The 27519-nt window shown below is 51.2% G+C and overlaps 11 protein-coding genes across 11 annotated transcripts; 6 read left to right on the forward strand and 5 right to left on the reverse strand.

Moving 5' to 3' along the window:
• Nucleotides 1-509: 509 nt before the first annotated feature.
• On the forward strand, nucleotides 510-2790 carry An03g04570 (uncharacterized protein; the record flags this gene model as incomplete). Its single annotated transcript, XM_001390301.3, has 4 exons — nucleotides 510-565; nucleotides 753-819; nucleotides 916-2523; nucleotides 2587-2790. 4 exons carry the CDS (start codon nucleotides 510-512, stop codon nucleotides 2788-2790), a joined length of 1935 nt encoding a protein of 644 aa, XP_001390338.3.
• A 696-nt stretch (nucleotides 2791-3486) lies between these two features.
• Nucleotides 3487-5135, forward strand: An03g04580 (uncharacterized protein; the record flags this gene model as incomplete). Its single annotated transcript, XM_059747085.1, has 7 exons — nucleotides 3487-3525; nucleotides 3621-3683; nucleotides 3966-3997; nucleotides 4081-4118; nucleotides 4197-4257; nucleotides 4305-4380; nucleotides 4443-5135. The coding sequence occupies 7 exons, from the start codon at nucleotides 3487-3489 to the stop codon at nucleotides 5133-5135; spliced, it is 1002 nt and encodes a 333-aa protein (XP_059600290.1).
• A 242-nt stretch (nucleotides 5136-5377) lies between these two features.
• On the reverse strand, nucleotides 5378-6875 carry An03g04590 (uncharacterized protein; the record flags this gene model as incomplete). Its single annotated transcript, XM_059747086.1, has 5 exons — nucleotides 5378-6368; nucleotides 6448-6543; nucleotides 6606-6645; nucleotides 6696-6809; nucleotides 6866-6875. The coding sequence occupies 5 exons, from the start codon at nucleotides 6873-6875 to the stop codon at nucleotides 5378-5380; spliced, it is 1251 nt and encodes a 416-aa protein (XP_059600291.1).
• Nucleotides 6876-8105: 1230 nt separating this feature from the next.
• An03g04600 (uncharacterized protein) lies at nucleotides 8106-10646 on the forward strand (the record flags this gene model as incomplete). The annotated part of the gene is made up of 4 exons (XM_059747087.1): nucleotides 8106-8153; nucleotides 8245-8698; nucleotides 8767-9651; nucleotides 9703-10646. The coding sequence occupies 4 exons, from the start codon at nucleotides 8106-8108 to the stop codon at nucleotides 10644-10646; spliced, it is 2331 nt and encodes a 776-aa protein (XP_059600292.1).
• Nucleotides 10647-10912: 266 nt separating this feature from the next.
• On the reverse strand, nucleotides 10913-11981 carry An03g04610 (uncharacterized protein; the record flags this gene model as incomplete). Its single annotated transcript, XM_001390305.3, has 5 exons — nucleotides 10913-11344; nucleotides 11507-11601; nucleotides 11669-11734; nucleotides 11791-11899; nucleotides 11970-11981. The coding sequence occupies 5 exons, from the start codon at nucleotides 11979-11981 to the stop codon at nucleotides 10913-10915; spliced, it is 714 nt and encodes a 237-aa protein (XP_001390342.3).
• A 401-nt stretch (nucleotides 11982-12382) lies between these two features.
• An03g04620 (mitochondrial 37S ribosomal protein bS16m) lies at nucleotides 12383-12834 on the forward strand (the record flags this gene model as incomplete). The annotated part of the gene is made up of 2 exons (XM_001390306.3): nucleotides 12383-12459; nucleotides 12576-12834. 2 exons carry the CDS (start codon nucleotides 12383-12385, stop codon nucleotides 12832-12834), a joined length of 336 nt encoding a protein of 111 aa, XP_001390343.3.
• Nucleotides 12835-13242: 408 nt separating this feature from the next.
• An03g04630 (hypothetical protein) lies at nucleotides 13243-14918 on the reverse strand (the record flags this gene model as incomplete). The annotated part of the gene is made up of 7 exons (XM_059747089.1): nucleotides 13243-13338; nucleotides 13612-13738; nucleotides 13990-14061; nucleotides 14133-14281; nucleotides 14373-14498; nucleotides 14589-14696; nucleotides 14808-14918. 7 exons carry the CDS (start codon nucleotides 14916-14918, stop codon nucleotides 13243-13245), a joined length of 789 nt encoding a protein of 262 aa, XP_059600293.1.
• A 1890-nt stretch (nucleotides 14919-16808) lies between these two features.
• On the reverse strand, nucleotides 16809-17929 carry An03g04640 (hypothetical protein; the record flags this gene model as incomplete). Its single annotated transcript, XM_059747090.1, has 4 exons — nucleotides 16809-16979; nucleotides 17114-17136; nucleotides 17232-17550; nucleotides 17747-17929. The coding sequence occupies 4 exons, from the start codon at nucleotides 17927-17929 to the stop codon at nucleotides 16809-16811; spliced, it is 696 nt and encodes a 231-aa protein (XP_059600294.1).
• Nucleotides 17930-18037: 108 nt separating this feature from the next.
• On the forward strand, nucleotides 18038-19873 carry An03g04650 (uncharacterized protein; the record flags this gene model as incomplete). The annotated part of the gene is made up of 1 exon (XM_001390309.3): nucleotides 18038-19873. One exon carries the CDS (start codon nucleotides 18038-18040, stop codon nucleotides 19871-19873), a length of 1836 nt encoding a protein of 611 aa, XP_001390346.1.
• Nucleotides 19874-21468: 1595 nt separating this feature from the next.
• Nucleotides 21469-22887, forward strand: An03g04660 (mitochondrial 37S ribosomal protein mS45; the record flags this gene model as incomplete). Its single annotated transcript, XM_001390310.3, has 2 exons — nucleotides 21469-21963; nucleotides 22219-22887. The coding sequence occupies 2 exons, from the start codon at nucleotides 21469-21471 to the stop codon at nucleotides 22885-22887; spliced, it is 1164 nt and encodes a 387-aa protein (XP_001390347.1).
• A 1054-nt stretch (nucleotides 22888-23941) lies between these two features.
• Nucleotides 23942-26772, reverse strand: An03g04670 (uncharacterized protein; the record flags this gene model as incomplete). The annotated part of the gene is made up of 4 exons (XM_059747091.1): nucleotides 23942-24328; nucleotides 24401-24545; nucleotides 24597-25077; nucleotides 25152-26772. The coding sequence occupies 4 exons, from the start codon at nucleotides 26770-26772 to the stop codon at nucleotides 23942-23944; spliced, it is 2634 nt and encodes an 877-aa protein (XP_059600295.1).
• Between the last annotated feature and the right edge of the window lie 747 nt (nucleotides 26773-27519).

The raw sequence follows: 27519 nt of genomic DNA on the forward strand, positions 1-27519 counted from the left end.
GGGTGGAAGTTTGTTGACAGGCCCTTTTCCACCGCGCGGGAGAGACAAGAGGGAGTGGGTGAGAGCCCCTTAATCAATGACTGGGGCCTCTTTTTAAGTGCTTAACTGTACGGCGACTAAGGCGAGGCTACTACTAGTCGTCGCCCTCACGCTCCAGGCTCCAACGAGCAAACTAACTAACTAATTAATTTGCTAGTTTACTAGTCAATGATTATTCATTCTGCTTAGTATCTTTCTTTCAACTCTGCGCCCAACCGCCGACTATCTATCTAGGCGATTCGATCTCTTTGAAACCGGCGAATCGCAGTTCCCCCCTTCCCACTCGTTCTAGTCACCTCCGTCTTGAAGATCCTGCCATTTCTATTCAAGTCTGTCTCCGTCGGCTCCATCCATTAACACACTGGATACCAGCCTCCAGATAGACAGCAAACGCTCCCTCAGTCCGTGCTTCAATCGCCCAATTTCTCCCCGCCCGCCCTGGATGTTTTCAACCACCCTCGCCATCCATCATGTTGACAGTTGAAAAGCAGTGGATTAATGTGCAACAGAAGACCTTCACCAAATGGTTGGTTCAACTTCCTCATTCTACCTTGTCGCATGCTGGAGAAGAGGCCTCTCCCGGGTTACCCATCTTGCTCTCACAAACCCCGAATTGGTTTTTTTTTTCTAACTGTTGCCTTTTCTCTTGCTCTCTATCTCTCTCTAAATGCACTCTCCCGAAATTGAGCAAGCTGACCCTGGATTGTCTGCAGGCTCAATGACAAGCTGAAGGTGCGGAAGATCTTCATCGATGACCTGGTGGTCGACCTTTCCGACGGTGTAAGTACATCCCTGCTTCCGTCCTTATTCGGGCGCCAACCTCTGCGGCGAACTGAGGGAAGCTCCGGTTGCTAATCATTCTTATCGGAACTTCAGGTCATCCTTATCCATCTACTCGAAATCCTTGGTGGAGAGTCACTTGGTCGATATGCCTCGAAGCCAAAGTTGCGGGTGCAGAAATTCGAAAATGTCAACAAGAGTCTCGATTTCATCAAGGGAAGGCGGATCCCGATGACAAACATTGGAGCGGAGGATGTTGTGGATGGAAATCGGAAGATCATTTTGGGTTTGATATGGACACTCATTCTGCGATTCACGATCAGCGACATCAACGCGGAGGGAATGACCGCGAAGGCGGGCCTCCTTCTGTGGTGTCAACGAAAGACTGCTTGTTACGAAGGAGTAGAAGTCCGGGATTTCTCCACCAGCTGGAATGATGGTCTGGCCTTCTGTGCCCTTCTGGATATTCATCGTCCGGACTTGATCGACTTCGATGCTCTGGACAAGAAGGACCACCGGGGTAACATGAAACTTGCCTTCGACATCGCAGCTAACGAAATAGGCATTCCTGACTTGCTCGATGTCGATGATGTCTGCGATCAAGCAAGGCCTGACGAGAAGTCACTGATGACATACATCGCTTATTGGTTCCATGCATTCTCGCAGTTGGAGCGCGTCGAGAACGCCGGACGTCGGGTGGAGAAATTCATCAACAATATGCATGGTGCCTGGGAGATGCAGAATTCCTACGAGCGGAGAATGAGGGAACTATTGCGCGTTATCAGAGTGCAACGTGAAGCATGGAAGAACTCCTCCTTTGAAGGTACATACAAGGATGCCAAGGAGCAAGCCCACCAGTTCTCCTTGTATAAAAGAAACCAGAAGCGCCAGTGGGTTGCAGAGAAGTCAGATCTCGCAGCCCTGCTCGGTAACATCAAGACGAAACTCAGCACATACCGATTGCGCCCTTACCAACCGCCCAAGGAACTAAGTCTTGAGGTTTGCGATGAGGAGTGGGAGGGCTTGACTCGTGACGAGCACGAACGTAGCCAGCTCATTAACGAGACCATTCGGGACATCAAGAATGCCCTCCGCCGATCCTTTGCGGACAAGGCCAATGATTTTGCGCTAACGTTGAAGACCCTGTCTTTGGCAATATCTGGTCTCGATGGTGATGTAGAAGACCAATTAGCACATGTCAAGAGACTCAATGACAACCTTCCTCCCCTCGATGCCTTCTTAGATACCATTGCGGCTCTGGACGAGCAATGTGCGGAGGCGAATATTGAGGAAAATGACTACACCACTTATACCTTAGATGAACTCTCTTACGAGCTGAGCTTGGTCAAGTCTAGCATCTCCAAAAAGCTGGCTTTCCTGGACAATCAACTCGTGGCTCGGAACATGACCAACCTGACACCAATCCAACTGGAGGAGTTTGAGTCTGTCTTCAGACATTTCGATCGCGACGCTTCCAATACCCTTCATGAGCTTGAATTTTCGGCAGCCCTCGCAAGTCTTGGCCTTGTATATGATGAAGAGGAGATGCATGACGTTTACGTGGACACATGTGGACCAGCTCGGCTTGCGCAGAATGCCGGTGTCAGCTTTGAGCAGTTCATCCGTTTCATGGTCAGCGTTACTGAGGATCAGAACACGGCCGAGCAAGTCTATCAGAGTTTCCGCGAGGTTGCGGATGGCAAGGTATGTACCCCATCAAAATTGGAAACGACTGTAATTTCATTCAATATCTGACTTTGGTGTTAGCCTTATGTCACGGAGCTCGACCTTCGACATTCTCTCATCCCCGACGAGGTAATCGAACATCTAGTCCAGACTATGCCACCACACAACGGACCGGACCTTCAAGAGGACAGGGATCTTCCCAAGTATGACTACATCAGCTTTATGGAGAAGATGATAGAGCATAACAACAGCAACAACAATGACTCTTTGAATGGTGGGAGTTGATGGGCTACTTTTGCATTGCACTACCGGAGTTTTGTTTTCTTCCTAGTTTTGTCCTTTTCCTCTTTTGATTTGCTTGTCACCCTTCTGAAGAGTCTTGCTGGAGGTTGCTTATGGTGTTTTCTGGAGCAAAAAGGGAGGGTTGTGTCTTCGGTGAGCTTTCGACTATGCATACAGGACTATGAGCCGAGGCGTCGTTTCTCTTCCTTTTTGCATTACATCCATGAGTTTCTCCTTGTCTGCGCCTCTCTTCCTGCCATTGGGCTCAACGGTTCTGAGCGGGCACGCCCAGCTTCCGGGGAAGAAGTAGGTTACATATACGCACATTCCCAACAAAGCACTCATTTCAATGTAATGGCAACTGTTCTAGTAAAGATATTACGGTCTCATGTTAACAACAACCCATCGAATTCCCGAACAATTAGGCCACACACCTTCAGGTAGTATCTGGAGGCAAGCAGATGGCCATTTCCTGTATGCTAGGAACTCGGTCACGTGATGTAACTTCCTGGCCGGGCGGTCTGAGGAGGCACGGTCCGGCATGGATCTATTCCAAGCTCATCTCCGACCTTCATTCAGCTTTCTACTGTCCATCCATCAATTCCCACTACGCACCTGTCCACAGTGCGAATTTTGATACTACTCGATTGTTATTTTCAGTTTTCAGTTCCGACAAAAGACCCTCCCCAACTGTTCGAGATGGACCGCAGTTTGGACGAGATTATCGCGGAGCGTCCTGTAAGGTCCCTGCTAACGCCTCCGGGATGACAAGTCTCAGCTGGTCTGCTAGACACCACACCCTGCATGTGCGCTGACTTGGTTTCGTGTATCAGAAGCAGAATCAGAACCGCGGCCGTCGCCCCCCTCAAGGTCGTCGCCGTGATGGCGTAAGAAAGGTATTTCCTCATCCCTGTCATCATCTCATCGTGAGCTGCTGCTGTTTCTTGCGTCTGTTTTGCGCGTGTCGATGCTAACCAGTGCATTGCTTCCCGCAGGTCCTCCCTCCTTGTCTCCTTTCGAGCATTGCTCGCGCATCGTGATAAGCAAATTTCGCTGGCCTCGTAGCATCGTCTCTTGCACAGGCAGACCGCCGCGAAGAGCCGCAGAAAGATGGAGCTGTTTACGTGATACCTAGTGTGACTTCGAGCTGACCTTCTCTCTCTACTCGACTACAACAGCCTCACAGAGAAGAACGTCCTGATTTGGATCTGTAATTACCTTTCCCCCCTATTGCTTTCTGTCCAGTCCTACAGCCCGAATGATGGGATCGCTGATGCGTTTGTCGACATACAGTGACTGGGTTCATGACAAGTACGAAGACGACAGAGATGGTGCGTTATACGACTCTCAATATGGCGAATAGCCATGGGAAATCATCCATGATCGGTCATTCTTAACACCTTACTCAGCACGCCCTTCTCGTGCCCCCCGACGTCCGCGTGGCGACCGCTACTCCCCCTCTCCCGAACAGTATGTTTATCCAGTGGCGCTTCGGTGAACGAAGCTGACCTGTACAGACACAGCACTGCATCTAGCGGAGCTAAACTTCGTGTTGAGAACATCCATTACGACATTACAGAAACCGATCTCGAGGTAGGCCTCATTCCAGTCCCCGCGTTTTTTCCTACTGAGCTCTGACATATGCAATGTAAAAGGACCTGTTCACCCGCATCGGACCAATCAGTAATGTTTCTCTCGTTTACGACCGGGCAGGACGTTCCGAAGGAGTCGCCTTTGTGACCTACACTCATATCGGCGATGCGCGAACCGCGATTAGAGAATTCGACGGCGCAAACGCCAAAGGCCAGCCTATTCGTTTAACACTGATCTCTACCGGTGCCGGAAGACGCGACCGCAACCCATTTGACAACGTGGAACGCTCGAAGGGAAGTCTATTTGACCGCGTCGAGAGACCCCGTGACCGCGACGCACGGAGTCTCAGCCCCGGTAGTAGGAGCGGCAGTCCTGATGGAGGTGCACGCCGCCGTCGTGGTCGTCGCGGTGGTGGCGGCGGCGGGTACCGGCGCAGTGACGTCTCCAAACCGGCTCCCGAGCACATTGACAGATACATTCCTGGTCAGCGGTCGCCGACTCGCAACCGCGGCGCTACGAACGGGCGCCGCCAAGGCGGTGGAGGTGAGAACAAGGGCGACAGCCGTCGCATGGTTAACGGACGGCCCAGAAAGACACAGGAAGAGCTCGATCAAGAAATGGACGATTACTGGGGTGGCTCCGGCAACGCTGGTGCCGGCGCAGCTGATAAAGAAGTTGTCCCTGACGAGCCTCAGCAGATTGCACCGGCGTCTGCGGCCGCTGCTGGTGATGATGATATCGACATGATTGAGTGAGGGACTCATTTCGATTGGAATCTTCTAGTCTGACATTCACGCCCACTTGCGAGGGCTTTTTGATGGCTTTGCCTTCTTTTCATCACATGTAACTAGTATCAATACGGGTTGGAATACAAAAGACGTCTGGAATAATAAAGCCAAACGATTCAAAGACGTACAGATGACCATAACTATGGCGGATCGCCTGTATACTGCTACGGGTCTACAACATGGCCATGGGTGTCTATATTGCGAATATCTTATCTCAAGGTTAGAAGTGTGCAGCCGCAACTGCGTAGTGTATAAGCAGATCCGTGCCACCACAGCTCGGCAGATGGAAGGATCGCTTTCGTGTTATTTGTCGTTTTTGTACATATCAATATGTGAGTAGATGGCCTCCCGCTCTTCGTTCCATCACCGCCAGAGGCCATACGGCTCCCTGCAAGCCTTCCACAACTTGATCGTTCCATCCTCGCTTCCTGTACCATACAGTTTGCCGTCAGGCGAGAAACTGACAGACCAGATCGGGCCGTGATGGCCTTTTTGAACCTCTGCGGTGGATTGTTAGCCACATCGAAGTGAACAGCAATGGATAATGTGGGGTTGAAATGGGGATGAAACGTACCCAGCTCTTCCTCCGTGCGGACGTCATAAACTCTCGCCCAGGTATCCTCGGCACTACCTGTGACCAACCTGCTTGTTTCATTGTTGACCGCTGCACTGGCGACCTCATAGCGGAAATCGATCTTCTTCAGGAGACGACCGGGGCTTAGTCCGTCGAATAGATAAACGGATCTGCCGGCCGCGACGGTAAGAATTCCGGCGTCGTTAGGTCTGACGGCGAGGGAATTAAGTTCGCAACTCCCGATGGTACCTTCTACGGCGTATTCGACGACTGGGTGGCGCGAGCGAAGATCCCACCATCTGATTTTGCGGTCTTCCGCGGCGGTCGTAAGGATGTTGTAGTCCTGATTCCAGACAATCGATTTGATGGTGCCGCCGTGAACCCCGGGGCCAATCTCGTAGCTTGTTACCGCGGAAGGACTGGCGTCGTTGTTGGGGGTGGCACTTGTCGGTGAGGAGCTGTTACTGCCCCCACTGCGAGTGAGGTCGAAAATGCGGAGCTTCTTCTCGAAACCACCTGTTGCGACGACCTGGGGGGAAGGCTGGATGGGAAACGCTACTGCACGACAGATGTGCGAGTGCTGGAGGGTGTGTTTGCATTCGCCAGTGTGAGTGTCCCAGATTTTGCTGTTGTATGGAGAGAGAAATCGCAGGTCAGTGAGATGCGACGGCGATGTGCGTTGAAGGTGGGTAGGTAGGTACTCACGCGGAGAAGTCCGCAGCTGCGGTTGCTGCCAAATTCGCATCTGTCGAGAGACGGGCTTGCCATACCGCGCCCTTGTGGCCGAGGAAGGTTCCAATCCTGAATGGCATTTATGGTAAGCATGTGCGGTGTGCGGAGTATGCAATGCGGGGAACGCGCACCAGTCACCTGTTATACCATCACGCAACATGGGATTGTTGTCTGGTGGATGTTAGCACGGAAATTATAACCGTAGATCTGAGGATATTCACCTTTGCAGGCAGAGATTAGGTAGTACTGATCATCCTCGACAGTGGATGAGAAGTTGATATGCGGCACGGGACGTGAGTGTCCGTGGCAGGTCAACGGCACAACTTTGGGGATGTCTGGAATGTGTCAACAGTCGTTTGCTTCGAAAAATGAGCCACTGCATCCATCGCACCTGACGCCATTGTATAGACTTCAGTTGAGGTAATGTACAGAGTCAATTGCAAAAAGAACAATGTCGCATTCGATAGTAGCGGCCGTAATGTGAAGTGACGATAAAGGTGTTCAGTTGAGACTGAAAGAAACCGTCTCTGAACTGTCGCGGATGAAGCGTAAAGCAGCAGTGAACTAGGAGACACGAGAGATGAACAGAGCGTAGAAGTACACAAGGAAATTCGTCAGTCTCGTCAAGTCATCAATCAGCCCGAGGTAGCGGGGTCGTTCTAGAATGATTGGAGGTGGAAGAAAGGAAAGGCAGGACAAGGAATTAGGTGGAGGATTCGGGTCTCCCAGTATAAGGCGAAACCCTCGAACAGATGAATGGGCCACCAGCGCTTCTACAGACACGGTGGAGAGGGACTCAAGCCCGAAACAACGAGAACGATGGAGATGAAGCCGGTTGGGGGGAAGTTTGGGACTTTCTTTTTGATATTCACGCGAATCGTCGCCGGGCCGTTAGCCGCTCTAAGCCTATCGGGGCCTAGTGTCAGATGGCACGTGAGGGGTAAATGTTCCTAATCGATCCCAAATAGGCAACCTGGATGCATTCATGGACTATGATTTGGGATACTTCAACCACACGTAGAAGATTGTTGAATTCCTGAACAATGGCATAACATATCTTGCACTCACAGGGACCTTATGGATCTTGTATTACTAACATGCGATGAGGTCCCTGAGTGAGTGGCCCTTTCAGCGTATCGTCGTAGAAGAACGTTGGTATGGAACTCAGCATGTTTTCCTCATTGAACCCAATGCAAACTAAACCTAGTAATGAATGCAAAATCGCCACTAGTCAAGTACCCAATCAAGCCAGGGAATAGTTTCTTTCCCAACTCCGATAGTAGTTAAATTAGCCAAGTAACTGTTTAGTAACCTGGCTTATCAAGACTCGGATTCTAGCAACTTCTTCCCGGCGAATACACTGGCGAGCCACCGCCCACGTGATTGCCCCGGATGGTCCCATGGCCCTCCCTTTAGTCTCTAAGCAGCTCCTCAGGTACTCCAGGTGAACTAGTTGGTACTACTAAGCAGGAACTCCCCCCCTCTCTCTCTTCCCAAAGGTGCCTTGAAACCCTCCCGGCCATCTTTGGTGCCTCCATCTCATCCTTTTGGCTCTTGCCAGTTCCCCCTCTTCATCTCTAACCTTCCCTACTGGGATCTATATTTCCCTACTTCTCTCCACTGGTCTATGTATGCCTGAGTTCAAGATCTCCGCTTCTTTGGAGGGCCACGGCGATGATGTAAGAACATCCCGGCTGTTGACGCTGGCCACCTTTCACCTTCAACCCCCCTCCATTGTCGCCCACTGACGCCTCTTTCTCTCACTCTCAGGTTCGCGCCGTGGCCTTTCCGAATCCCAATGCTATATTTTCGGCGTCGCGAGATGCAACAGTCCGACTCTGGAAACTAGTCTCTACCCCACCTCCGGCATATGACTACACCATCACCTCTCACGGCCAGGCCTTCATCAACGCTTTGGCATACTACCCACCTACCCCCCAGTTTCCCGATGGACTTGTCCTTTCCGGTGGTCAAGATACTATCATTGAAGCCAGACAACCAGGCAAAGCTGCCGACGATAACGCGGATGCTATGCTCTTGGGCCATACACATAATGTCTGTGCGCTGGATGTGTCACATGATGGCGGATGGGTAGTCAGCGGAAGCTGGGACTCGACAGCTAGACTATGGAAAGTGGGTAAATGGGAAACCGATGTCGTGCTGGAGGGCCATCAAGGAAGTGTTTGGACGGTGCTTGCCTATGACAAGGATACGGTCATCACAGGTAGGCGCGCCTTACCCCTGTATATGAGACAGATGGGTCGTTCTATGGATATGCTAATAATTCCCCAGGCTGCGCGGACAAAATAATACGTATTTTTAACACCTCTGGCACACTGCTGAGAACAATCGAAAATTCACAGGACGTTGTGAGAGCTCTTTGCAAGGTTCCCGCTTCGAACCCCACCGGGGCGCACTTTGCTTCGGCGAGCAACGATGGAGTGATTCGTCTTTTTACCATACAAGGCCAACTCGTCGGGGAGATGCATGGCCACGAGAGCTTCATTTATTCTCTGGCCGCTTTGCCTTCGGGTGAGTTAGTCAGTTCCGGAGAAGATCGGACGGTGAGAGTCTGGGATGGTACGCAGTGCGTACAGACGATCACACACCCTGCGATCTCTGTCTGGAGCGTCGCAGTATGCAAGGAGACCGGCGACATTGTTACAGGAGCCAGTGACCGAATCACACGCGTGTTTAGCAGGAGCCAGGAGCGCGTGGCAAGCCCAGAAGTAGTACAACAGTTCGAGAAGACTGTGAAGGAGTCGGCAATCCCAGAGCAGCAGATTGGGAAGATCAACAAAGATAAGCTTCCGGGTACGGAGTTTCTCAGGCAGAAATCCGGGACCAAGGACGGGCAGGTGCAGATGATCCGTGAGGCCGATGGTAGCGTTACTGCTCACACTTGGTCAGCGGCCTCACGGGAATGGGTTGCGGTTGGCACGGTAGTTGATTCCGCTGCCAGCAGTGGAAGGAAAACGGAGTATCTGGGTCAAGACTACGACTATGTCTTTGATGTCGACGTGGAAGACGGCAAACCCCCCCTCAAATTGCCATACAACGTCTCTCAAAACCCCTACGAGGCTGCGACCAAGTTTATCCAGGACAACGAACTGTCGATGAATTACCTTGATCAAGTTGCTCAGTTCATCGTTCAGAATACGCAAGGTGCGACTCTTGGTCAGACGTCTCAGGGGCCGACGCCCGCGGGGGCCGATCCCTGGGGTCAAGAGAGGCGTTATCGTCCTGAAGATGCGCAGTCGCCCCCTGCTCCTGAGGCCCGACCGAAGGTCCTTCCGCAAAAAACATATCTTTCCATAAAATCTGCTAATCTTAAACTGATCGCTAAGAAGTTGCAAGAGCTGAACCAACACGTCATATCCTCCGGATCGAAAGACCTGTCGCTCAGCCCTTCAGAGTTGGAGACGGTGGCAACCTTGTGTGGTCAGTTGGAGTCTTCGAATGTTGAGCAGTCTCCGGCAGTGGAGGCTGGTGTTGTTTTACTATACAAGGTCGCAACCGTCTGGCCCGTCGCAAGCAGACTACCAGGTCTTGATCTTCTCCGCTTGTCCGCCGCTGCTACTCCCGTGACTGCCACTGCAGATTACGATGGCAAGGATCTCATCTCAGGGATTAAGTCTAGCGGGGTGTTCGATTCACCGTTCAATGTCAATAATGCGATGCTGTCAATACGCATGCTCGCCAACCTTTTCGAAACGGATGCGGGACGTGACCTGGCCACTAGCAAGTTTGAGCAGATTCTGAGCGGCGTCAAGTCCGCTTTAACCAACAGTGGGACGACGCCGAACCGAAATCTCACCATTGCCATTACAACACTCTACATCAACTTTGCCGTTTACCTGACCTCTGCGGGCAGAGAATCGATGCCTGAGTCATCGGAACAGGCTCTGGTGCTTCTCGGCGAGCTAACGACATTGATTACCGGTGAAAAGGACTCTGAAGCAGTCTACCGCGGCCTTGTGGCTCTAGGGACCTTGATCAAGGGACTAGGGGAAGAAGTCAGGACTGCGGCCAAGGAAGTGTACGATGTCGATGATGTTTTGAAGAAGGTTTCAAGCTCTGGTCTTGGTAAAGAACCAAGAATCAAGGGTATCATAGGCGAGATCAAGGAGTCGTTATCATCAAGGTATAAAATGTTGAGGCCCGGGTCTTAAGTCAACTCATACCTCAAGGAGCGTCTTGTGTTCTGCTTCACCACTGCTGTCTATAGCACGTATACATCTCTAGTTCACGATAGCGATACACACTACACTGCATGAATTCAACATTGGACATATTCCAAATCAGTGCTAACACTAGGTATCGTATAGTGCTATACATTCAATGTAACGGCAACGTAAATAATCACTTTGACCTTCATTCTCTACGTACCCAAGCCTTGCTGATTAGGCCACTTTATTCCATCATTTACCCACTCCATTCAAAGCCTCCCCTCAGCATTCACCCCCACCTCGACAATCTGCTCAATACCCGGATACTCCGGCAAATCCAATTTATACTTATCCGCAATACTCTTCGTCAAGAATCGTCCACCTAGAAAATGCCTTCCCTTGTAATACTTCACGCACGGCTTCGGCGCAGTCAGACTAATAAGCGCCTCCGGCATGAACTTCAATCCTGGGCCTTCTTTGGGTGGCCCGCTCTCAATGTCCCAGGAACTGGGCGCATCGACGCTCAGAACGGGGATACTGGCTGTTTCGATTTGGGAGATGATGGTCGGGAAGGGTTCACGGAGGGGTCCGCCGAAGGAGAAGCCGAAGATAGCGTCGACGAGGAAGTCGGCGGATTTGATGGCAACGGGGAGGTCGGAAATGAAAGGAACAGAGAGGTTCTCAAGTTGGATTTTGAGGCGCTGTATTGTTTCATGGGGTTAGGCTGGGGCTTATGATTCGAGGGTGATGTGTATAGTGATGGGATGGGATGCGTGTATATAGATATATATACAGAGTGGGGAGCTCCAATTTCATGCTTCGGGCCATGTCAATGACCTGTGGGGGGTTTACTGAGAACTTACCTGATAGAGCTCGTTCTTGCCCTGCTTTGGGTAGTAAACCGAGGGCTTATAGCCATAGTGAGCTAGATGGCGTGCGGCTACCAGACCATCGCCGCCTGGGAGGAGGTTAAAACCGTTGTTTGTTCTGTGCCCGAGGGAGGTGAAGGGTCGTATGAGGCCTACCGTTGTTTCCTGGGCCACAGATAACCAAAACATCCTTACCCGAGCTTGGCGGATGAACACGGTAGACTGAGATGTCAGAGTGCCTGGTTCTACATTGTTGCTGGAAAGGATCGCATTCTCACCGGCTTGAGAGACAGAGAGGCCCGCTAGTTCCATTAACTGGTCCAAGGACCACCCACCTATTTCCATGAGGTCTTTATCGAGAGATGCGGCATCCTTTGAGGAGATGGCCTATTTGTTCATTCCTTGTGAGTCTGTGCTGCTCTTCTTCCTCAGTGGAAATAGTAAAGATGTTGCACACCTTCAACGACATCTTGGCGGATCTACTATAGTATCGAAATAATGCGGGGACAGGGTTCCGCCTGGGGAGCGCGGCACAGAACATACAATGGAGCTCTAAGTGCAAGGTTGAGTGTGAAGAATATGCAGCACCACTCCGTTATCCTCAATGCAATAAATAAGTGTAGAAAACTTCGCCAGGAGGAGACAATTCTTTAAGGTGGTGTAAAGGCCATTGCATCATTGTTATCGGGCCCTCCCCACTGACCGACGCTAGTCCGGATTCCGCAGTCTCGGCCCGACAGATCTCCCGAACAGGCTGGAAACTGCCGCGGAGTCGGAGACTCTGGCCTGCTTGAGCTTGATCAAGTTGCCCTTCTGCTGTGCAGTCGCTCCTTTCATTTCCCTTCCCAATTGCAGAGATCACCGGTCAAGATGGTTGTTCGCATTCGCCTCTCCCGCTTTGGAAACCGGCACCAGCCGTTCTACAACATTGTTGTAGCCCAGGCACGGTAGGTAAATTTTTTATGGATACCGGGAATCAGTATATCGCGTTCCGCGAGCGACTCATTTGGAGGTTTTCTAAGGGCAATATGTGATCTAATGCTAATGGAGATATATCCTATAGGTCGGCCCGCGACTCAAAACCTCTTGAAGTCATCGGTACTTTCAACCCTATCCCGCAGCGCCCTACGAACTTGTCCGAGCAGGAGGCCCGCACCGCCAAAGCATACAAGGAGATTTCGCTCGATCGATCTCGAGCCAAGTACTGGATTGGTGTTGGTGCGCAGCCCAGTGATAGTGTTTGGAAGTTACTAAGCCTCGTACGTTGCCTGCCACTGCACACAAGCATGTCCGCCAGTAGGAAGGGTTATGGACCTGGGTAACGACAGTGATTGACTAATATTCGGTATTTACTACAGGCCGGGATTGTGAAAGAAAGCAAAAATGTGCAAAACTGAGGCGTGGATATCTGTTGAATTCGACATCTGTATAATTGCACGGTGTACTCACCTTCGAGCTTCCATTGCTCGGATAGGGTGAGGTGAACACTGTCATTTGGGGGAACGTTGGCGATGGCTTTTCCGGAGTGGAAAAGTATCTGTTTTTCTTTTTCAATATCATGCTACTGGCATTTCTCATGGCGTTTACTGAGAACTATTCTCCTGGAATTGATTTATGGGTCGAGCTTTATGTACATTATGTGAGTCGATTACGTGCTGCCTCTGTGCTTGTGTGATATACAATTTGCATTTTATCGGGCCTCTGTCTCCCTCTCTCCCTGTATAAGTCGTTCAAAATGCAGCCAGATGCCTCATGTTAGGTATGGCGACTATGACTGGCAGGGATGAGATTTCCGCGCTGCATGAGCAGGCATACCTTCCTTGAGCCTGCTAAAATAATGCTAAAGCCACCTCCGGGATCAGGCAGGGTTTTCATACACAGGCGGGCACAGAAGCAGAGAAAGAGGGCATTAGTTCTAAACTATGTTCGTGTTGAAAGTTCCAGATGCGGTGTGGTAGATCTGAAGAGATACCCCAAACAGACGCCGTCGATGTGTTCCTTTTTTGCTGAACAACGTCGGGCTCATTATGATTGACCCATTCTTATGTTGCTTAGTTAATAAGGACAGGGGTAGCAGAAAGTCCCGAGGGACTCCGTACTTTGTGCATGTCAGCTCCCTTGCGCTCTAGGCTGGCAGGTGACCATGCAGGCATCACCACTTGGCTATCCGTTAGATCAGCACTGTCATGAAGCACACCCAGATCGCCCAATCCGAGCCAACCACATCTGCGACAATAAAAGGGCGTTTGATCCTTGATGCACGTCTTCAGTTTCGGTGAATAAGAATGCGATGGGAGATTCAGGATATCAGACGGAATGAAAGTAGACGAAACTCATGAGGTGTGTACTTTCTATCTATCGCGTCTTATCAGTCTAACTACATCCACGTATCAAAACGACGAGTCGAACTTGGAAGCAGAAAAATTTTCTTTTTCTTCTTGATTTATTCCCTCTCGCGAGCCTGGCGTATACATTACCTAACCTGCATATAAGCATCTAGATGAAATAGCGCGTTACTGGCATCTAGTCCTATGCTGCTGCTATGATGCCTGTAAATCCCGAGTCATCGGTGCCACTCCTTCAGCCGTCATCCTTCCCAGGTTGAGCGGCAACCTGGCACACGGAGACATGGTACTCCGCAAACACTACTAGGGAGAGGTAAATAAGGGGGGGGTGGGGGAAATGACCACGCCTTGGGTCTTTCGAACTACTGGGTAGATACCGTTTACCACCAGCATCCACTGGACACCTGAAAGGATTCCCGTTCCCCTCTCTCATTGTCCCAAATCCCAATCATTGCCCGCGCAATGAGGATCAGTCATGGACCAATCCCGTTCTGCGGGCAAGGCACAGAACGCACCAGTCCCGAGTCCAGACGTCTGACTGCCCGTGATGATTGGCTGTCGTAGGGAATTTCAGGTGGGAAGATCAGCGTCAGAGTTTGTCTTTCCCATGGATCTGTGGCAGCCACACCACCAGGGCCCGCCTCTCCCACTCATCCCTACTGAGGTACATAATGGTACCTATCGACGCTCATGTGTGCTCATGTTAGCTCATGTACGGCGAGGTCTCGCACATCCGTCCCAGCTGGACGTAAGCGTCTTGCCCGATTGAGCGATACTGTGATTGGTTGACTAGCTTGTTTGAAGCCAGAAAACACCCAGGAAGGACATTCTGGTTCGGTCTGACTATCTAACACCCAGGATAATTAACAGGCTAGCTATGCGCGCTAATCGCTACGTTTGTGCAGACAATAAGAACTAGCCTTGATTTCAGCAGAAGAGAAGATAGTAACCATTTCTGCCAATGAGTCTGTCATGAATTTTGTCACAGTGATGAAGAGTCCCTTATTATATTTTCCCCTTCGTACGGTCAGCTGAGAGCATCGCCTATACATTCCGTCCATGGTCCATGGTGCCGAGGCAGTCACTCAATGAGCCCTTAAGGGAAAGCATTCGCGGGTTTTAGTGAATACTATCGTCACATATCCAAAAACAAGTGCATTGGGAGAAGAAAAATATAGTGCTTTAGTATACTATACTAGATCAGTAGCCTCTCACCTACGTACGAGTCTGGGCTTAACTCGAACGGTACTTGTAGGCTTCGGAGTGGATCACTCATTTCTGTTTGATTATGTGCAGCAAGCTAGGAAGGCTTCGGGCTGTAAGGCAGGATGGCTCTTCGACATCCATGGGTATGCTCCGCGGGGTGGCTTTTGTGTCGTACAGAGCGATAACCCCCCCGTGATCAGGTGGATGGGGTAAATAGGGTTCCTATAAACACGGTTGAAATAATTTTGCCTTTATCACACGGGAAAGGTCTTCGTCATCTATCTCGGGGGCATGAGTCAAGAGGAGGACACGACTCATGGCGGTATTCTAGGTAGAACTGGCAGAGGAAGGGAAGGCTGCAGTATAGCCCCAGAAAGTGCCGGCATGAAATGATGGCCAACTGTATGAGAGGACTTTCCGAAAACCCCACCAGCGACTGAGGGGGGATGGTAATTGATTCCCTGTCGTCTGAGCTGACTGGTACAATCGGGTAGATGCGTAGTTAGGTAGATTCTGGCTGGATCTGGATCTTCATGATTACTGTAGGTCCTTAACGTTGATGTTGCTGTTCATCTTTATCACTATTCCGCATCCCTTTTGTTCTGTCGTAATATACAAGTGATAAGCGTTACTACGAAAGTATCGAGACTAAATATCCACCCCATGATGTTCGTTACCAGGCCAGAATCAAACCAACGCATCATAACTATGGCCTCGGCAATTGAACTTATCCAGATTGGATGTTGTGGTGAATGTGAATCTGCCTTTGAGAGAGGGCTCCTGCCTCCATATCTGCCACGCGCCTTGGGGCGTTGGGGGCACGCACCTGTGCTGTCGCATCCGGATGCTTGTTCCCTCCTTTGTTTCGGTTGTTTGCGTGAAGATTGCCGCAATCGGGGGGTCCTCTTTGGAGAGATGGGGAAAATTCAGATGGTCTGGATGCGAAGATGTCTCCTAGAATGATACCTAGAAGCAGGTGAATCTGTTGTTCGACCAAGCAGACCATTCGAATTGGTCTAAACCGAAGTGGTTGATCGATGCATGGATGAAGACTTTCCAGGCACCCACGGCCACCGGACAGATCCAAAGCACGCCAAAGCAAGCATCAGCACGGGATCGGCTGGCACTCCATTGATAGCGCGTCGTGTCATCTTAAACTGCCGGGTCGCGCTTCAGCTGCAAGCGCTCGTTGGACGGCGCATCTTAGTCAACTTTTTTCCTTTTAGACCCGTTCTAGTTCGGGGATTAGTCGACAGGCTCAAGGGACTCCCGACTGGCCATCGCTTCATGGAACGGAGCCAGTCTCGATCCGTGGACCAGACCAGACGAGACAGAAGAAGGTCGGTCGGTCGGCCGTCCTCAGTGACGGTAGTTTCCTTTTCGCCCCTTCAGCTTTCCCTTCTTCTTTCTTCCCCCCCCCTAAAATTCCAAAAGAACCGGCCAGTCCACTTCTCCAAGTAAAGGACCGTTCCGGAACTTGACGTTCATTCATCTTTCCTCATTATTAGTATAGTAGTATTATTATTATTTTCATCATTTTTATTTTATTTTATTCTATTTTTTGATTTATTCTATTTCATTTTCTATTTCTTATCTATTTTATTTCACGTCTTATTTCTAAGAGTACTACCACTTCTCCTACGTAATACAACTACTACTCTTACTACCAACAACGTACTGTCTACAGTACTCCATAGATACTACCACTACCCATTTCGCCGGATCCTCTCTCACCATTTCCAGTTTCAGTTCCTACGGTTCCTAACGCCGATTGTACGGCAGCCTTTCCACTTCCTCTTCTCTTCCTCTTCCTCTTCTTTTTTCTCATTCCCTTTCCATTTCCCTCCCTCTTCCCTCTCGTCATCATCATCGTCATCATCTATCCATTCCATCCATCCATCCATCCATCCACCCAACTATCTGTCTATCGATCGATCTATTCCTTCTCTCATTAAATACTACTCCCAGAAATACGTCGATCCCATCCGAGTGGCAGGCTCTTGGGTACATGATTTGATTGATTACATCGAGTCCCTACTAAACTACTTACTACTACTACTCCTACTCCTACTCCTACTACTACAACTACTTCCCACACCTGCATGCACTACACCACGAACTAAACCACTATCACCACGCATCCTACCACAACTGCCTACGGCACTTACTTAACGCGCCTCCCCCTCCCTCATCTTCCCACCACCCACTCATTCCCTTCCCACCACTCACTAACCCACTATTACTTGACTTGCTACCAATCTCTCTCTCCCTCCTCCCTCCCCCCCTCCTCCTCCCTCCCTCCCCCCCAAACTCAACCCAATCTAACTTTATCCTTCCCCCGAACGGTCTTGGTCGTCGCCGTCCTTCCTCTCTTTCTTCTCCTCTCCCTCTTCCCTTTTCCCTCATCCTTCCCCCCCAATCTCCTCCCCAATCCTTCCCCCATCCCTCGCCCATCTTCCCTTTCCGTTCCCGTTCGCGTCTTCCATCCTCCCCTATTCTACTTCTACCTCCCCAACTTCCTCTGTACCATTTACATCTTATTGCTGAATCGCATAATCATTCCTTTTTGCATTTGATTATCAATTCATTTTTCAATTTTTTTTTCCCTTCTTCATTTCCATTCCCATCGTGTGTGGCCTACTTCTTGTCTTTCCCTCGGACACTCGGTCCGTCGCATCCTTACCTCCTTAAACACGCATACCGCGGTCTCAATTGCGCGTGTTAATCCATCGCACTTTTGCTTCCTCCCAACGAGATTGCGTCGGCATTTTGATCCTATAACTTGGTTGATATACCATTTTACATCTTCCACTTGTTCCTGACACTCCTCTGGCTGAGACCCTCCAGCCTCTGTCCCATCTGTCATCCGGTTGCCTCCCGCACTCCCTTACCTTCTTGGAGGCGCCCGTGCTCCCGTCCGTTCGTGGGGTTAATCGATCGAGTCAGACGCTTTTAGAATTTCGGTCCGCGAGGCATGAGTGGCAGTTCGAATCAGTCCACCCGTACGAGTCCAGGCTCCTACAGCACTACTCAGCGCACGCCCTCGGTCTCTTCGGGCGCGTCGCCTACCCACCAGCCGCTTTCGGCCTCTCAAGCGCCCTCGACGGCTCAGAATGCGATGTCGACCGACGTGTACAATACGCCCGCATCGCAGGCACCAACTTCGTTAGGTCCTTCGTTTACCTACCCTTTCTCCCCGATCGGCCCCTCTCCCGCTTTTGACAACGTTTCCTCGTCTGCTATGCGTCTGGGCGACTCGGATCGGTCGGCGCAGGGCCTGAATGGCTTTATCCGACCGACAAATGGAACAGGTGGAGGCGCGATCCTCATGCGCAAACTCCCGCGCAACACCAGTCGCGATGCTCTGCGCAGCATGCTACTCTTCGCCAAAGATTTTGTGGATGCCGACTTTGTGCCTTCTGACGCTCCGGAGGATAACGGATACTTGTGTGCGGTCGCGCGTTTCAGCACCCTGGCTGCCGCGGAAGAAGCACGAGCACTTCTCGACGGCAAACCAAATTCGAAGAACGACGCCACCATGATTGTGGAAATGTTCTACGGCTCCGTTGGTTCTTCCTTGGTGCCCAGGCGAAACACAATCGACCACACCGCGACTCGGGGCTTACTGGGACATGTTAATGGAGGCTTACCGCGACAGTCGTCACGCTTCAACGGAACCTTCCAGACCTTGGAGAAGCTGAGCGCGACCACGGGACCTGCTACCGCTGGTGATACCCTACCCCCATCTGAACCTGGCTCCCGGCTTCACAGTCTCTTCTCCCCCCAGTCCCCGATCGGCAACGGCGTTCCCGAGCTCCCGCGGGTCAGTGGCAAATCGATGATTGATCAGGATATTGATGAAGATACTGGAGAGTTGCTCAAGGATCCTGTGGGCTATGCCGAAAACGGGCATTCGTCTTCTGTTTCTGTCCCTCGACGCTCCACGAACCCTCAGATTCTGGGTAACCAGTTTGCCAACATGTCTTTGTCTGGCAATCTCAATTCCCCTCCACTACCTAATTATAACCAAGGGGGAAACACGCACATTGGCGTTCCAAACCCTCCATCGACGTTCCCCCAACCGATGAACAATAACATCGGGACGGGCCATGTGTTCCCTTATGGTAATCCGCATGTACCTCGCCATAGTCTCCCTGCAGCCAACCCGAACGACATGAACCCTCCATGCAATACATTATACGTGGGAAACTTACCCCCAGATACCTCAGAGGAGGAGCTGAAGGCTCTGTTCTCGAAGCAGCGTGGATACAAGCGGTTGTGCTTCCGAAACAAACAGAACGGGCCGATGTGCTTCGTGGAATTTGACGATGTGGGCACCGCTGGAAAAGCGCTAAACGAGCTGTATGGCGTGAAGTTGTCCAACAGTATCAAGACCGGTATCCGCCTAAGCTTTTCGAAGAACCCTCTCGGGGTCCGATCAGGACAGCCCGGGTCCATGAGCGCGTCTAATGCCATGGCCTCTCAAGGTGGTGTGCCTGGGGGCAGTAGTCTTGGTGGAATGCACAATCACATGTTTTCGACGGTCAGTGGACCGCCACCGGGCCTGTCTGCGCCCCCGGGTTTGGTTCCACCCGTGGCAATCAGAAACAACGGTGCCATGCATCCCTCCGGGAGTCCAAATGCGCCATTGCCCAGCAACGGTACTTTCAATGCCAATTCGGGACTGGGAATCCGGACAAATCCGATGAACGCAATGGTGTCCCCGCCACCTCAGCTCACCGGCGGAGCTTCAGGACCCAATGTGGGTGGCTACAATTCCTACTACCCGGATTATATGATGGGTCGGTAGGAAGATGCACGTTTCAGTGGAGATAATGTCCGACATGCTTGATGATCACTGGGCTACCTGGCGCATTGGGGGTTGTTATTGTTTCTATTTCATAAGCTAGATCAGCATTTGGAGGCTCGCCTTCCTCCTGGGAGTAAGGACCACGGGGCTCTCGCTTTTTCAGCTTTGCTTTCTATGATTGTATTCCGTTCGTTTGCTGTGCACTCCGATAGCATGGGATCAGGGGCGCTGTTACTATACATGTCGTGTTTGTTGTTATCTTTTCTTGGGTGGGAGACATTGCATTTGTGCGCGTATGGGTTTCTCTTTAATACGTCCAGGAGCCCGTGAGGATTTTCATTGCCAACTTCGCCTGTTTCACTTGCCCTGTCGTCATGTTTGCACTACCTTCATACCCTGTGCCGTGTTGCTGCGTTATCTTTTTTCAGATGTTTTCCTAATAGTTGCTTTCTCTGCCTTTCCTTCCTACGCGAGGGGAGGGTTCGATTGTCTGCCTGCTCTTCTCCAAATCTCTGTGCGTGCTATCGTCTATCTGTGGGAAATTGCCGATCATTTTGCTTGACTAAATCTTTCAGCCCTTCGTTTGACCCCCTCAATCACGCAGGATGGGAGAAGGATGTGTTGGCCGAGGCCTGAACGCCAGAAATCACGGGAATCCCGGAGGGAAGTTCTTTGTGCTGGATCTACCGACCACCCTCCCGTGTTGTGATACATTGTTTGCAGCATTCATCTGGACAACAGCTAATCATTGTGCGGGGCGTTTACCTGGGTACCTATACACTTGAGATACATTTCTGGGACGTCTTCTATCTGTCTTACTCTGATCATTGGGCAAGGGAGTATCCCGAGGTATGTGTTGGCTGCTGCCGGCCGCCTGGGATTGTAGCGCATTGTTCCGTCCCTTATTCGCATCGTGTTTTGCAGCGTCGTTGCTCTTCCGCCATTGCTTGGGTTACATGGGAGTCATGGAGGCTATTACTACCCTATTCATCTTTCTTTTCTTTTCTTTTCTTTCTTTCTTTCTTTCTTTTTTTTTTTTTTTTCCCGTCAACTTTGCTAGTCTTTATTCTTCTTTTTGTTCCCTTCGCCGGGGGGAACTGTTGATGATGGGCGGGAATTTACCCTGGAAAAGAGGCGTGTTGAATTTGCTTCCCTTCTCCTAGCTTCGCGGGAAATTGCTCTACATGTACCAGCTTCAACAATTGAATTGCACCGGTCAGTTACTTGAGAGCGTATGAGTCTCTTAAATTGGAAGGGAGAAAGTTCGTAGTTCGAGCCCCTGGGGCAATGAAGCTGAAGCCCAAATAGTAAGAAATGCTGGCGGGACCATCCAAAGCTTCCCCCCCAATCGGGCCAAGCGCCGCACCAACGATAGTTTCACGTGACCACCACCGCGCCGAAAAGTTTCTTCCTTTTCTTCCGTCGAGTTCGTGCCTTTCTTCCATCCCGAACCTCCATATCACCCACTATCCTTCATCCCCTCCTCCACTAACCTCCCTACCCCGTCAATTGGACTGCTTCTACTCGGAATCCGGTCCATTGACGTCGGAGATCCCTTTCCACCTACCCACTCACCCCCTGTCCCCCTAAGCAACATGGCACCCCGAATACAGAACTCTGTCGTCTCCAACTCTCTCCTTCCTTACCTTTCCACATCTTCTACCTCATCCTCCTCTACATGTCTTCCCAGGCTAGCTACCACATGCCCTTCATCACATGAGTCATGGCGTTCGTGTCGGTCATTTTCGTCCACGCCCGCCCCCCAAACCAGACGTCGCCGCGAGATGTTCGCGTGGCTCAATACCGAGGCAGCCATGCTGAAATCCCACACTCCAGGCACAACAAACTACCTCATGCGGACCAATCCCAAACTCAAGGAGCTGTCGATTGCTGAAACCAGAATTTTTCCGGCAAACCCTGCCTACCGCTCCGAGAGTATTCTCAGTGAGGAGCTGCGGACAGAGATCTACAACCGGGTAGTAAAACAGAAGAAGAGTGTGCGTGCGGTTAGTGTCGAGCTGAAGGTTGACATGAGGAGAGTCGCTGCCGTAGTCCGGCTGGTCGAGTTAGAAAAGCGGATGGAAAAACAGGTATGTTTACAGATTCTTTCAACCCATTACCAATATGGTTTCCCTCCTACCCTTCTGGCCTTTCAAAGCGGACATACCTACGGTGCAATGATGAGAAAAATTATAAATTCGATTAGTCTTTATGACCCACTTGACTGGGAATGGTTACAACGCCTATTTTCCTGATATACACCGATCCTTTCTGTTTATTACCATCACAAGCTCTGATCATGCTGCCTGTACTTCGGTCAATCGCAACTAACAGTCTTGTCTCAGGGTAAATCCTTGGCTTTGCCTTACGCTCGTGCAATCCATGAAATGGTACCCGTAACGCCTCTAGACCATCCCCATGAAGAAATTAACGACCTCCCCGTCCACCGCCTCACCAACCCTCAAATCTTCTATCCCGTCTCTGAGTCCCGCCAATTCAACCGTGTTGATGCTGGCCGTGTCTTCTCCGCTGCTCCGGCTTTAGAACATGAGCAGGTTGCTAAGGATGCTGCCAATCCCTCCGAGGCCATTAGCCGGGTTACACAGAACCCATCGCACATTGAGCTTGTCGGCAAAGGCGATGAAGAGCATCAGGTCCTCCAGCCGGCGGACGTGCGTATTCCGCACCCCCACATGGTCACAAGTACCCGTGACATCAAAAGGGTGCCGAATGAGGGTGCCAAACACGCTGAGCTCTACCAGGCTCGCCTCAACCAGCAAGATGCTGCTGATCAGGAGCGCAAGCGTCTCGCCCAGGAGCGTAAGGAGAAGCAAACGCAGCGTGTGCAGCCCGAGGATTCTCGCTTCGAGTTCCGTATCAACGACGTTGTCGTCAGCCAGGAAACCACCGGCAAGGATGGCCGCAACGCTCGGGCTCCTGGTCGCAGATACGGTGTTCCCAGCTACGACCGGAAGAAGGGTCAAGTCAAGATCCCCACCCGTGTGGAGGTTTAAAGATGGCAATCTTGACCTCTTCCGTCTTCGTCAAATCATGTTTTATTTTTACCAAATGACATGAGAAATCCTTGTATAGCCCGTCCGTCTCGCAGTGCGGCATGGTCGGTGGATGTATTTGTATGCCCTCTTGGTTGCCTTGTTTTTCAGCTGTACGATACAGTCTTTTCGACTTGTTGATCGATGGATATTCTTTTTCGAGGAGCTTGTTTGGTTACTACCCCCACCCATTATTTTTTTTCATTTCCTTCTTACTTTGAAGCCACGAATATGTATCTATAGCCTTTCACTATTATTTATCACCTACCTACCTCTTCGAACCTGATACTTCAATACTACATACATAAAGACTTTAACTACTATATCTCTCTAATGTCTGTCAGTTTCACACTATACTCAATAGACCGTCTTAGTAAAATCAACAGAAAAAGAAAATAAATAAGGTACATGTGGGTAATATATAATTCAAAAAGGGCAAAACCACCCATCCAATCGAGACAATGATCTATGTACATCAAGAGTAACTCTACGAAGCAGACATAAGACACAAGAGACAGAAGGCCAAGCCTTCCAAAAGTGACACACATGTAGATGCTCAACAGTGATAAAGAATGGAAACCAAAAGGAAAAAAAAAACTAACGACATCTCGATTCGTATGCGTGAGTATGCCACCCTCTTCCTTCCCTTGCCCTTTTCCCAAAGCAACCAACGATGGAATAACACATATTAGAGACGCCTGAGAACATCACCAACCAAACAAACAAAGGGAATGAAGTATATGACCACCGCGGACGGGACCTGCGGATGCCAGGAAGGCCATAAAGTATAATAAGAAGAAACTAAGATCGACGATTGGCTATGCTGGGTATCCATTGGAAGACGCAAAATAGCGGGAGATGCGGTTTTGGAGATGAGATGAAAAGACAGGGGGCGAGAGGAATAACAGACCAAACATGCATGTGATATGCTCAATCACACGCATGCAAGAGTCTGACAATTGGTTATTGTGAGTTTATCCACATTAGGTAGTAACTTGTATAGCACGGGGATCAATCAGAGTGCATCAGGATCTGCAGGCCCATCTGGAACAGGGACTGATGTCACCGGACTGGCAGGTGAGTCCAAGCCCTCGCCGCTACCACTGCCGGAAGAGTCTTCGGGTGTAACGTCGATGGGTTTAGGGAAGCTGGGGGTTTTGCGGTCCTTTTTGGTGGCTCCTTGACTCAAGGTAGAGGATGGTGAGAGCGGAATAACAGGAGACTGTTTCCGCGAAGTTCCGTCCCCGCCAGTTTGCATGGGACTCGTATGACCATCAGACGTGGGCGAAGGCTGAGTGTCATCGGCGTAACCGCGCCATTTGCGCCAGCCTTCAAAATCGATCAAGGCTTGCATGCAGCCCCATTCTGTCACTTTCTGCTCCAGCCATTCAAAGCGAACCGGCTTCGCAATTCGTTAGCATGGTATGATAGAAGTTCCGGTAATGAACAATAGTCCGAGAGAATATATGCATACCTTGGTCAAAAAGTCGTTGCAGCCAGCTGCCAGAGCCTCGTGACGATCGCTCTGCAGACTGCTCGCGGTCAGGGCTACAATAATAACGGGACTTTTGAACAGAGACAGATCGTGTAATGTATCCTCTGCCTTCAGGGGTTCCCGACTGCCCACAATTGCCGAGGGCGATGCCGCATTGGCAGTTGCAGCGCTCGACCGCCCGTCAGCGGTCTTGGGAAACACACCGACGCCGTTCAGGCGTTCGAGCCTGCGGATCTCTTTCGTCGCATCCAGACCGTTCATGACGGGCAACTGGATATCCATCAAGACGAGATGGAAACCACCCTGGCGCCATTTGTTCACCGCCTCTTCACCATTGGCCGCACACTTCCAGCGAACGCTGAGACGTTTCATAAAAGCTTCCAAGAGACGTTGGTTGATGTTATTGTCCTCCACGATCAAGACGTTGATGGGCGGTACCGTGCCCTCGATGAGGCCTCCAAAGACCCCGCTCAATGATTGTGCTGCGCTGGTCTTCTTCGGCTTCGCGGAGGATGTGGAGGGACGTGGACGCGGTGATGCCCCGCGTGCTGGAGGAGTCAGGGATTTGGCCTGAGGGGATTCTGGCGGCGGGCCTGGCGGAGTAGGGATGGACGGAGCAGGCTGCGGAGGGATACTACTGGGGACGATTCCGGGGTCTCCTCAAAGTTAGCAAGCTTCTTAGCAAAGGAATCTTACGTCTTGCAGCTCATTAAGATGAGAGTTGACCAACCTTTCGCTGTTGGCGCCTGATTGAGGATGGTGGGTGAGTTTGTGGCATGACGAGTCAAGGGCGGCCGACGGGGATGTCGAGTCCCGCGACTCCCTGGAGATGGTAGCGGAGGGGCCATTCCTGTCGTCAGGATCGATATTGATGGGGCGGGATGAGCATTAACACTGGCAGACGAGTTTGACGGATGCGTCGGCGGCGTGGGAACGCTGGGATTCGCCGGCATGAGCGGGAAGTACTCGCCATGCTCGCCCGGTTCGGAATGATGGTGGTTGTAGTATACTGAATGGCGTGGAGAGGGTTTGGGAGTGCGACGCGAAGGGATATCGATTATTAGAGCCTCCTCGATAGCTTGACCTCCCGGGTAATATGTGTCCACCACGCTTGCCAGCGGCTCTTCGGGGCTAAGCATCCGATCGGGAGTGGCCTGCCTGTTCGAACCATCTCGCGGAGTAATGCGAATGACAATATCGGGGGCATCGAAGGTTCTGCCAAGCGAGTTCGAGTACTTCAAAATCACCTGGTCCCGTAGCTCGTCCACCAAAGAATCGAGCGAGATGGGGACCAAGGTGGCCGACCCGCCTGGCCGCTTGACCCAGATCTTGCGAGACATGCCTGTGCTGTAGGTGGCGGAGCGACCGTTACCGTTGGTTTCAGGCTCTGCAGTCACACCGGGGTCCAACAAGCTGTTGATCAGGTGTTGATGAGACGGGGCCAGCAGCGACTGACGACGGGAGCCTAAACTGGGACGCTTTGGGAAGGAAGCAGCGGGGGTATGGTTGGAGGAGGACTGAAATTCTGGTTCGACCGTCGGATTCTCCGCAACGACATCCAACACGGGCAACTGCGGCTCCCCGACCGTAGGCCCCAGGCGATCAAGGCCTTGAGTGTGGCCAAATTGGAAAGACGGCGAGACAACACCACGATCAGAGACAGGGGGAGGAGGGGTCGGAGAAGGCGAAGGGAGCAGATCTGGCGATAGAGTTGTCGGGGGTGGGGAAAGGACGTGCTCGGAAAAGGGACCGTGACTGTGACGCCTGCAGGGCGCGGGGCGAACACGATCGCAAGAAGTTGTCGCGTCCAATTGCTGATGCTGACGCTGGCGGGAAGCACTGGGACCAGCACCGGCACCGGCACCTGGAGGAACGAGGAGCGAGTGCCGTTGTCCCTCACGTTGTTCTGCGACCGGTTCGGGGCGAGAGGAGGATTTCGATTTGAAGTTGCAGTTCTCCAACTTCTCGAACTTCTCTTCCTCCTCCAATGATCCCCTCGACCGCCCGCCTTTCGGGCCAATCACCGATGTCCGCGTCCCTTCAGCTGCACTCGCCCGATCGTCCTCTTCCTGCCTCTCCTCCTCCTCCTCGTCCTCCTCCTTCCTCAGCTTCAAGGCTTGGGGCACGGCCTGCAATGATATCGCGCGCCGATTGGAACTGATGGGTCGCGCTGGGGGAAAATTCGCGATCGACTCGTCCAATTGTTCGGGGGCGCAGCTTTGCTGGGCGTGGACATCATGGGGATTGTTCTCGGCAATAATGTCGCTGGTGGCGGCGGGAGCGGACGAGGTCGACGACGATCGTCGCAATAACAGCTTTGCCTTGAGCTTGGCCCAGCGACGGTCTGGCATCGTGCAACTGCATCAATTTGTCCCTTGAATCCCCGTGTGACAAGTCAATGGTCCTTGTTCTTCTATTTCTCCTCCTTTACTACCGTAAATGCAGAAAAGAGAAAAGAGAAAAGAAAACGGGACCAGCTGACGAGGTAGAAGCCCAAAAAGAAAAGAGAACGAGAAATAAGCAAAAGCAAAAGATGATACACCCCCAAAAATAAATGAAAGATTGTTGGAAAGGAAAGATACGCGGGAAGGTCAGTGAACCCTCCGCCGGTCCAAATGGCATCCAAGCATGAAGGAGAGACGGGGGAAATGTGCAGCAAGCAACGGGCCACTCGGCATGGCTCGATTCAAAAGAGCAGTACTAAGTATGGAGTAAATGGGGAAGAAGGAAGATGGTAAGTAGATACACTATCGAAAAGAGGGAGGGGGGCGAGACTAAAAAAGTAAACTAAAAAATGAACGACGGCAGAGACGCAGCCGGATGGATGGGGGAAGATTGAATAATAGAAAAAGAAAAGAAAAAAAAAAAGATGGATAAAAAGAAGGAGGGCGAGGAGGGAGGAGGGACTGTGCTGTTGTGCAATACAGAAATAGTATAGCGACAGTCGTAAAGATGGAGAGAAATAGCTGGAGATTTGGTCCAGAGAGAGGAGAGAGGAGGGGGGGGGGAAGAGAAGAGGCTAGACTGGGATTTGGGGGGGGGATGCGCTGAACAGTCAAATAAAAGGAGGATAATAATGAAAATGATAATAGATGATG

Source organism: Aspergillus niger (assembly GCF_000002855.4).
Source record: "Aspergillus niger supercontig An03".
NCBI classification, from domain to species: domain Eukaryota; kingdom Fungi; phylum Ascomycota; class Eurotiomycetes; order Eurotiales; family Aspergillaceae; genus Aspergillus; species Aspergillus niger.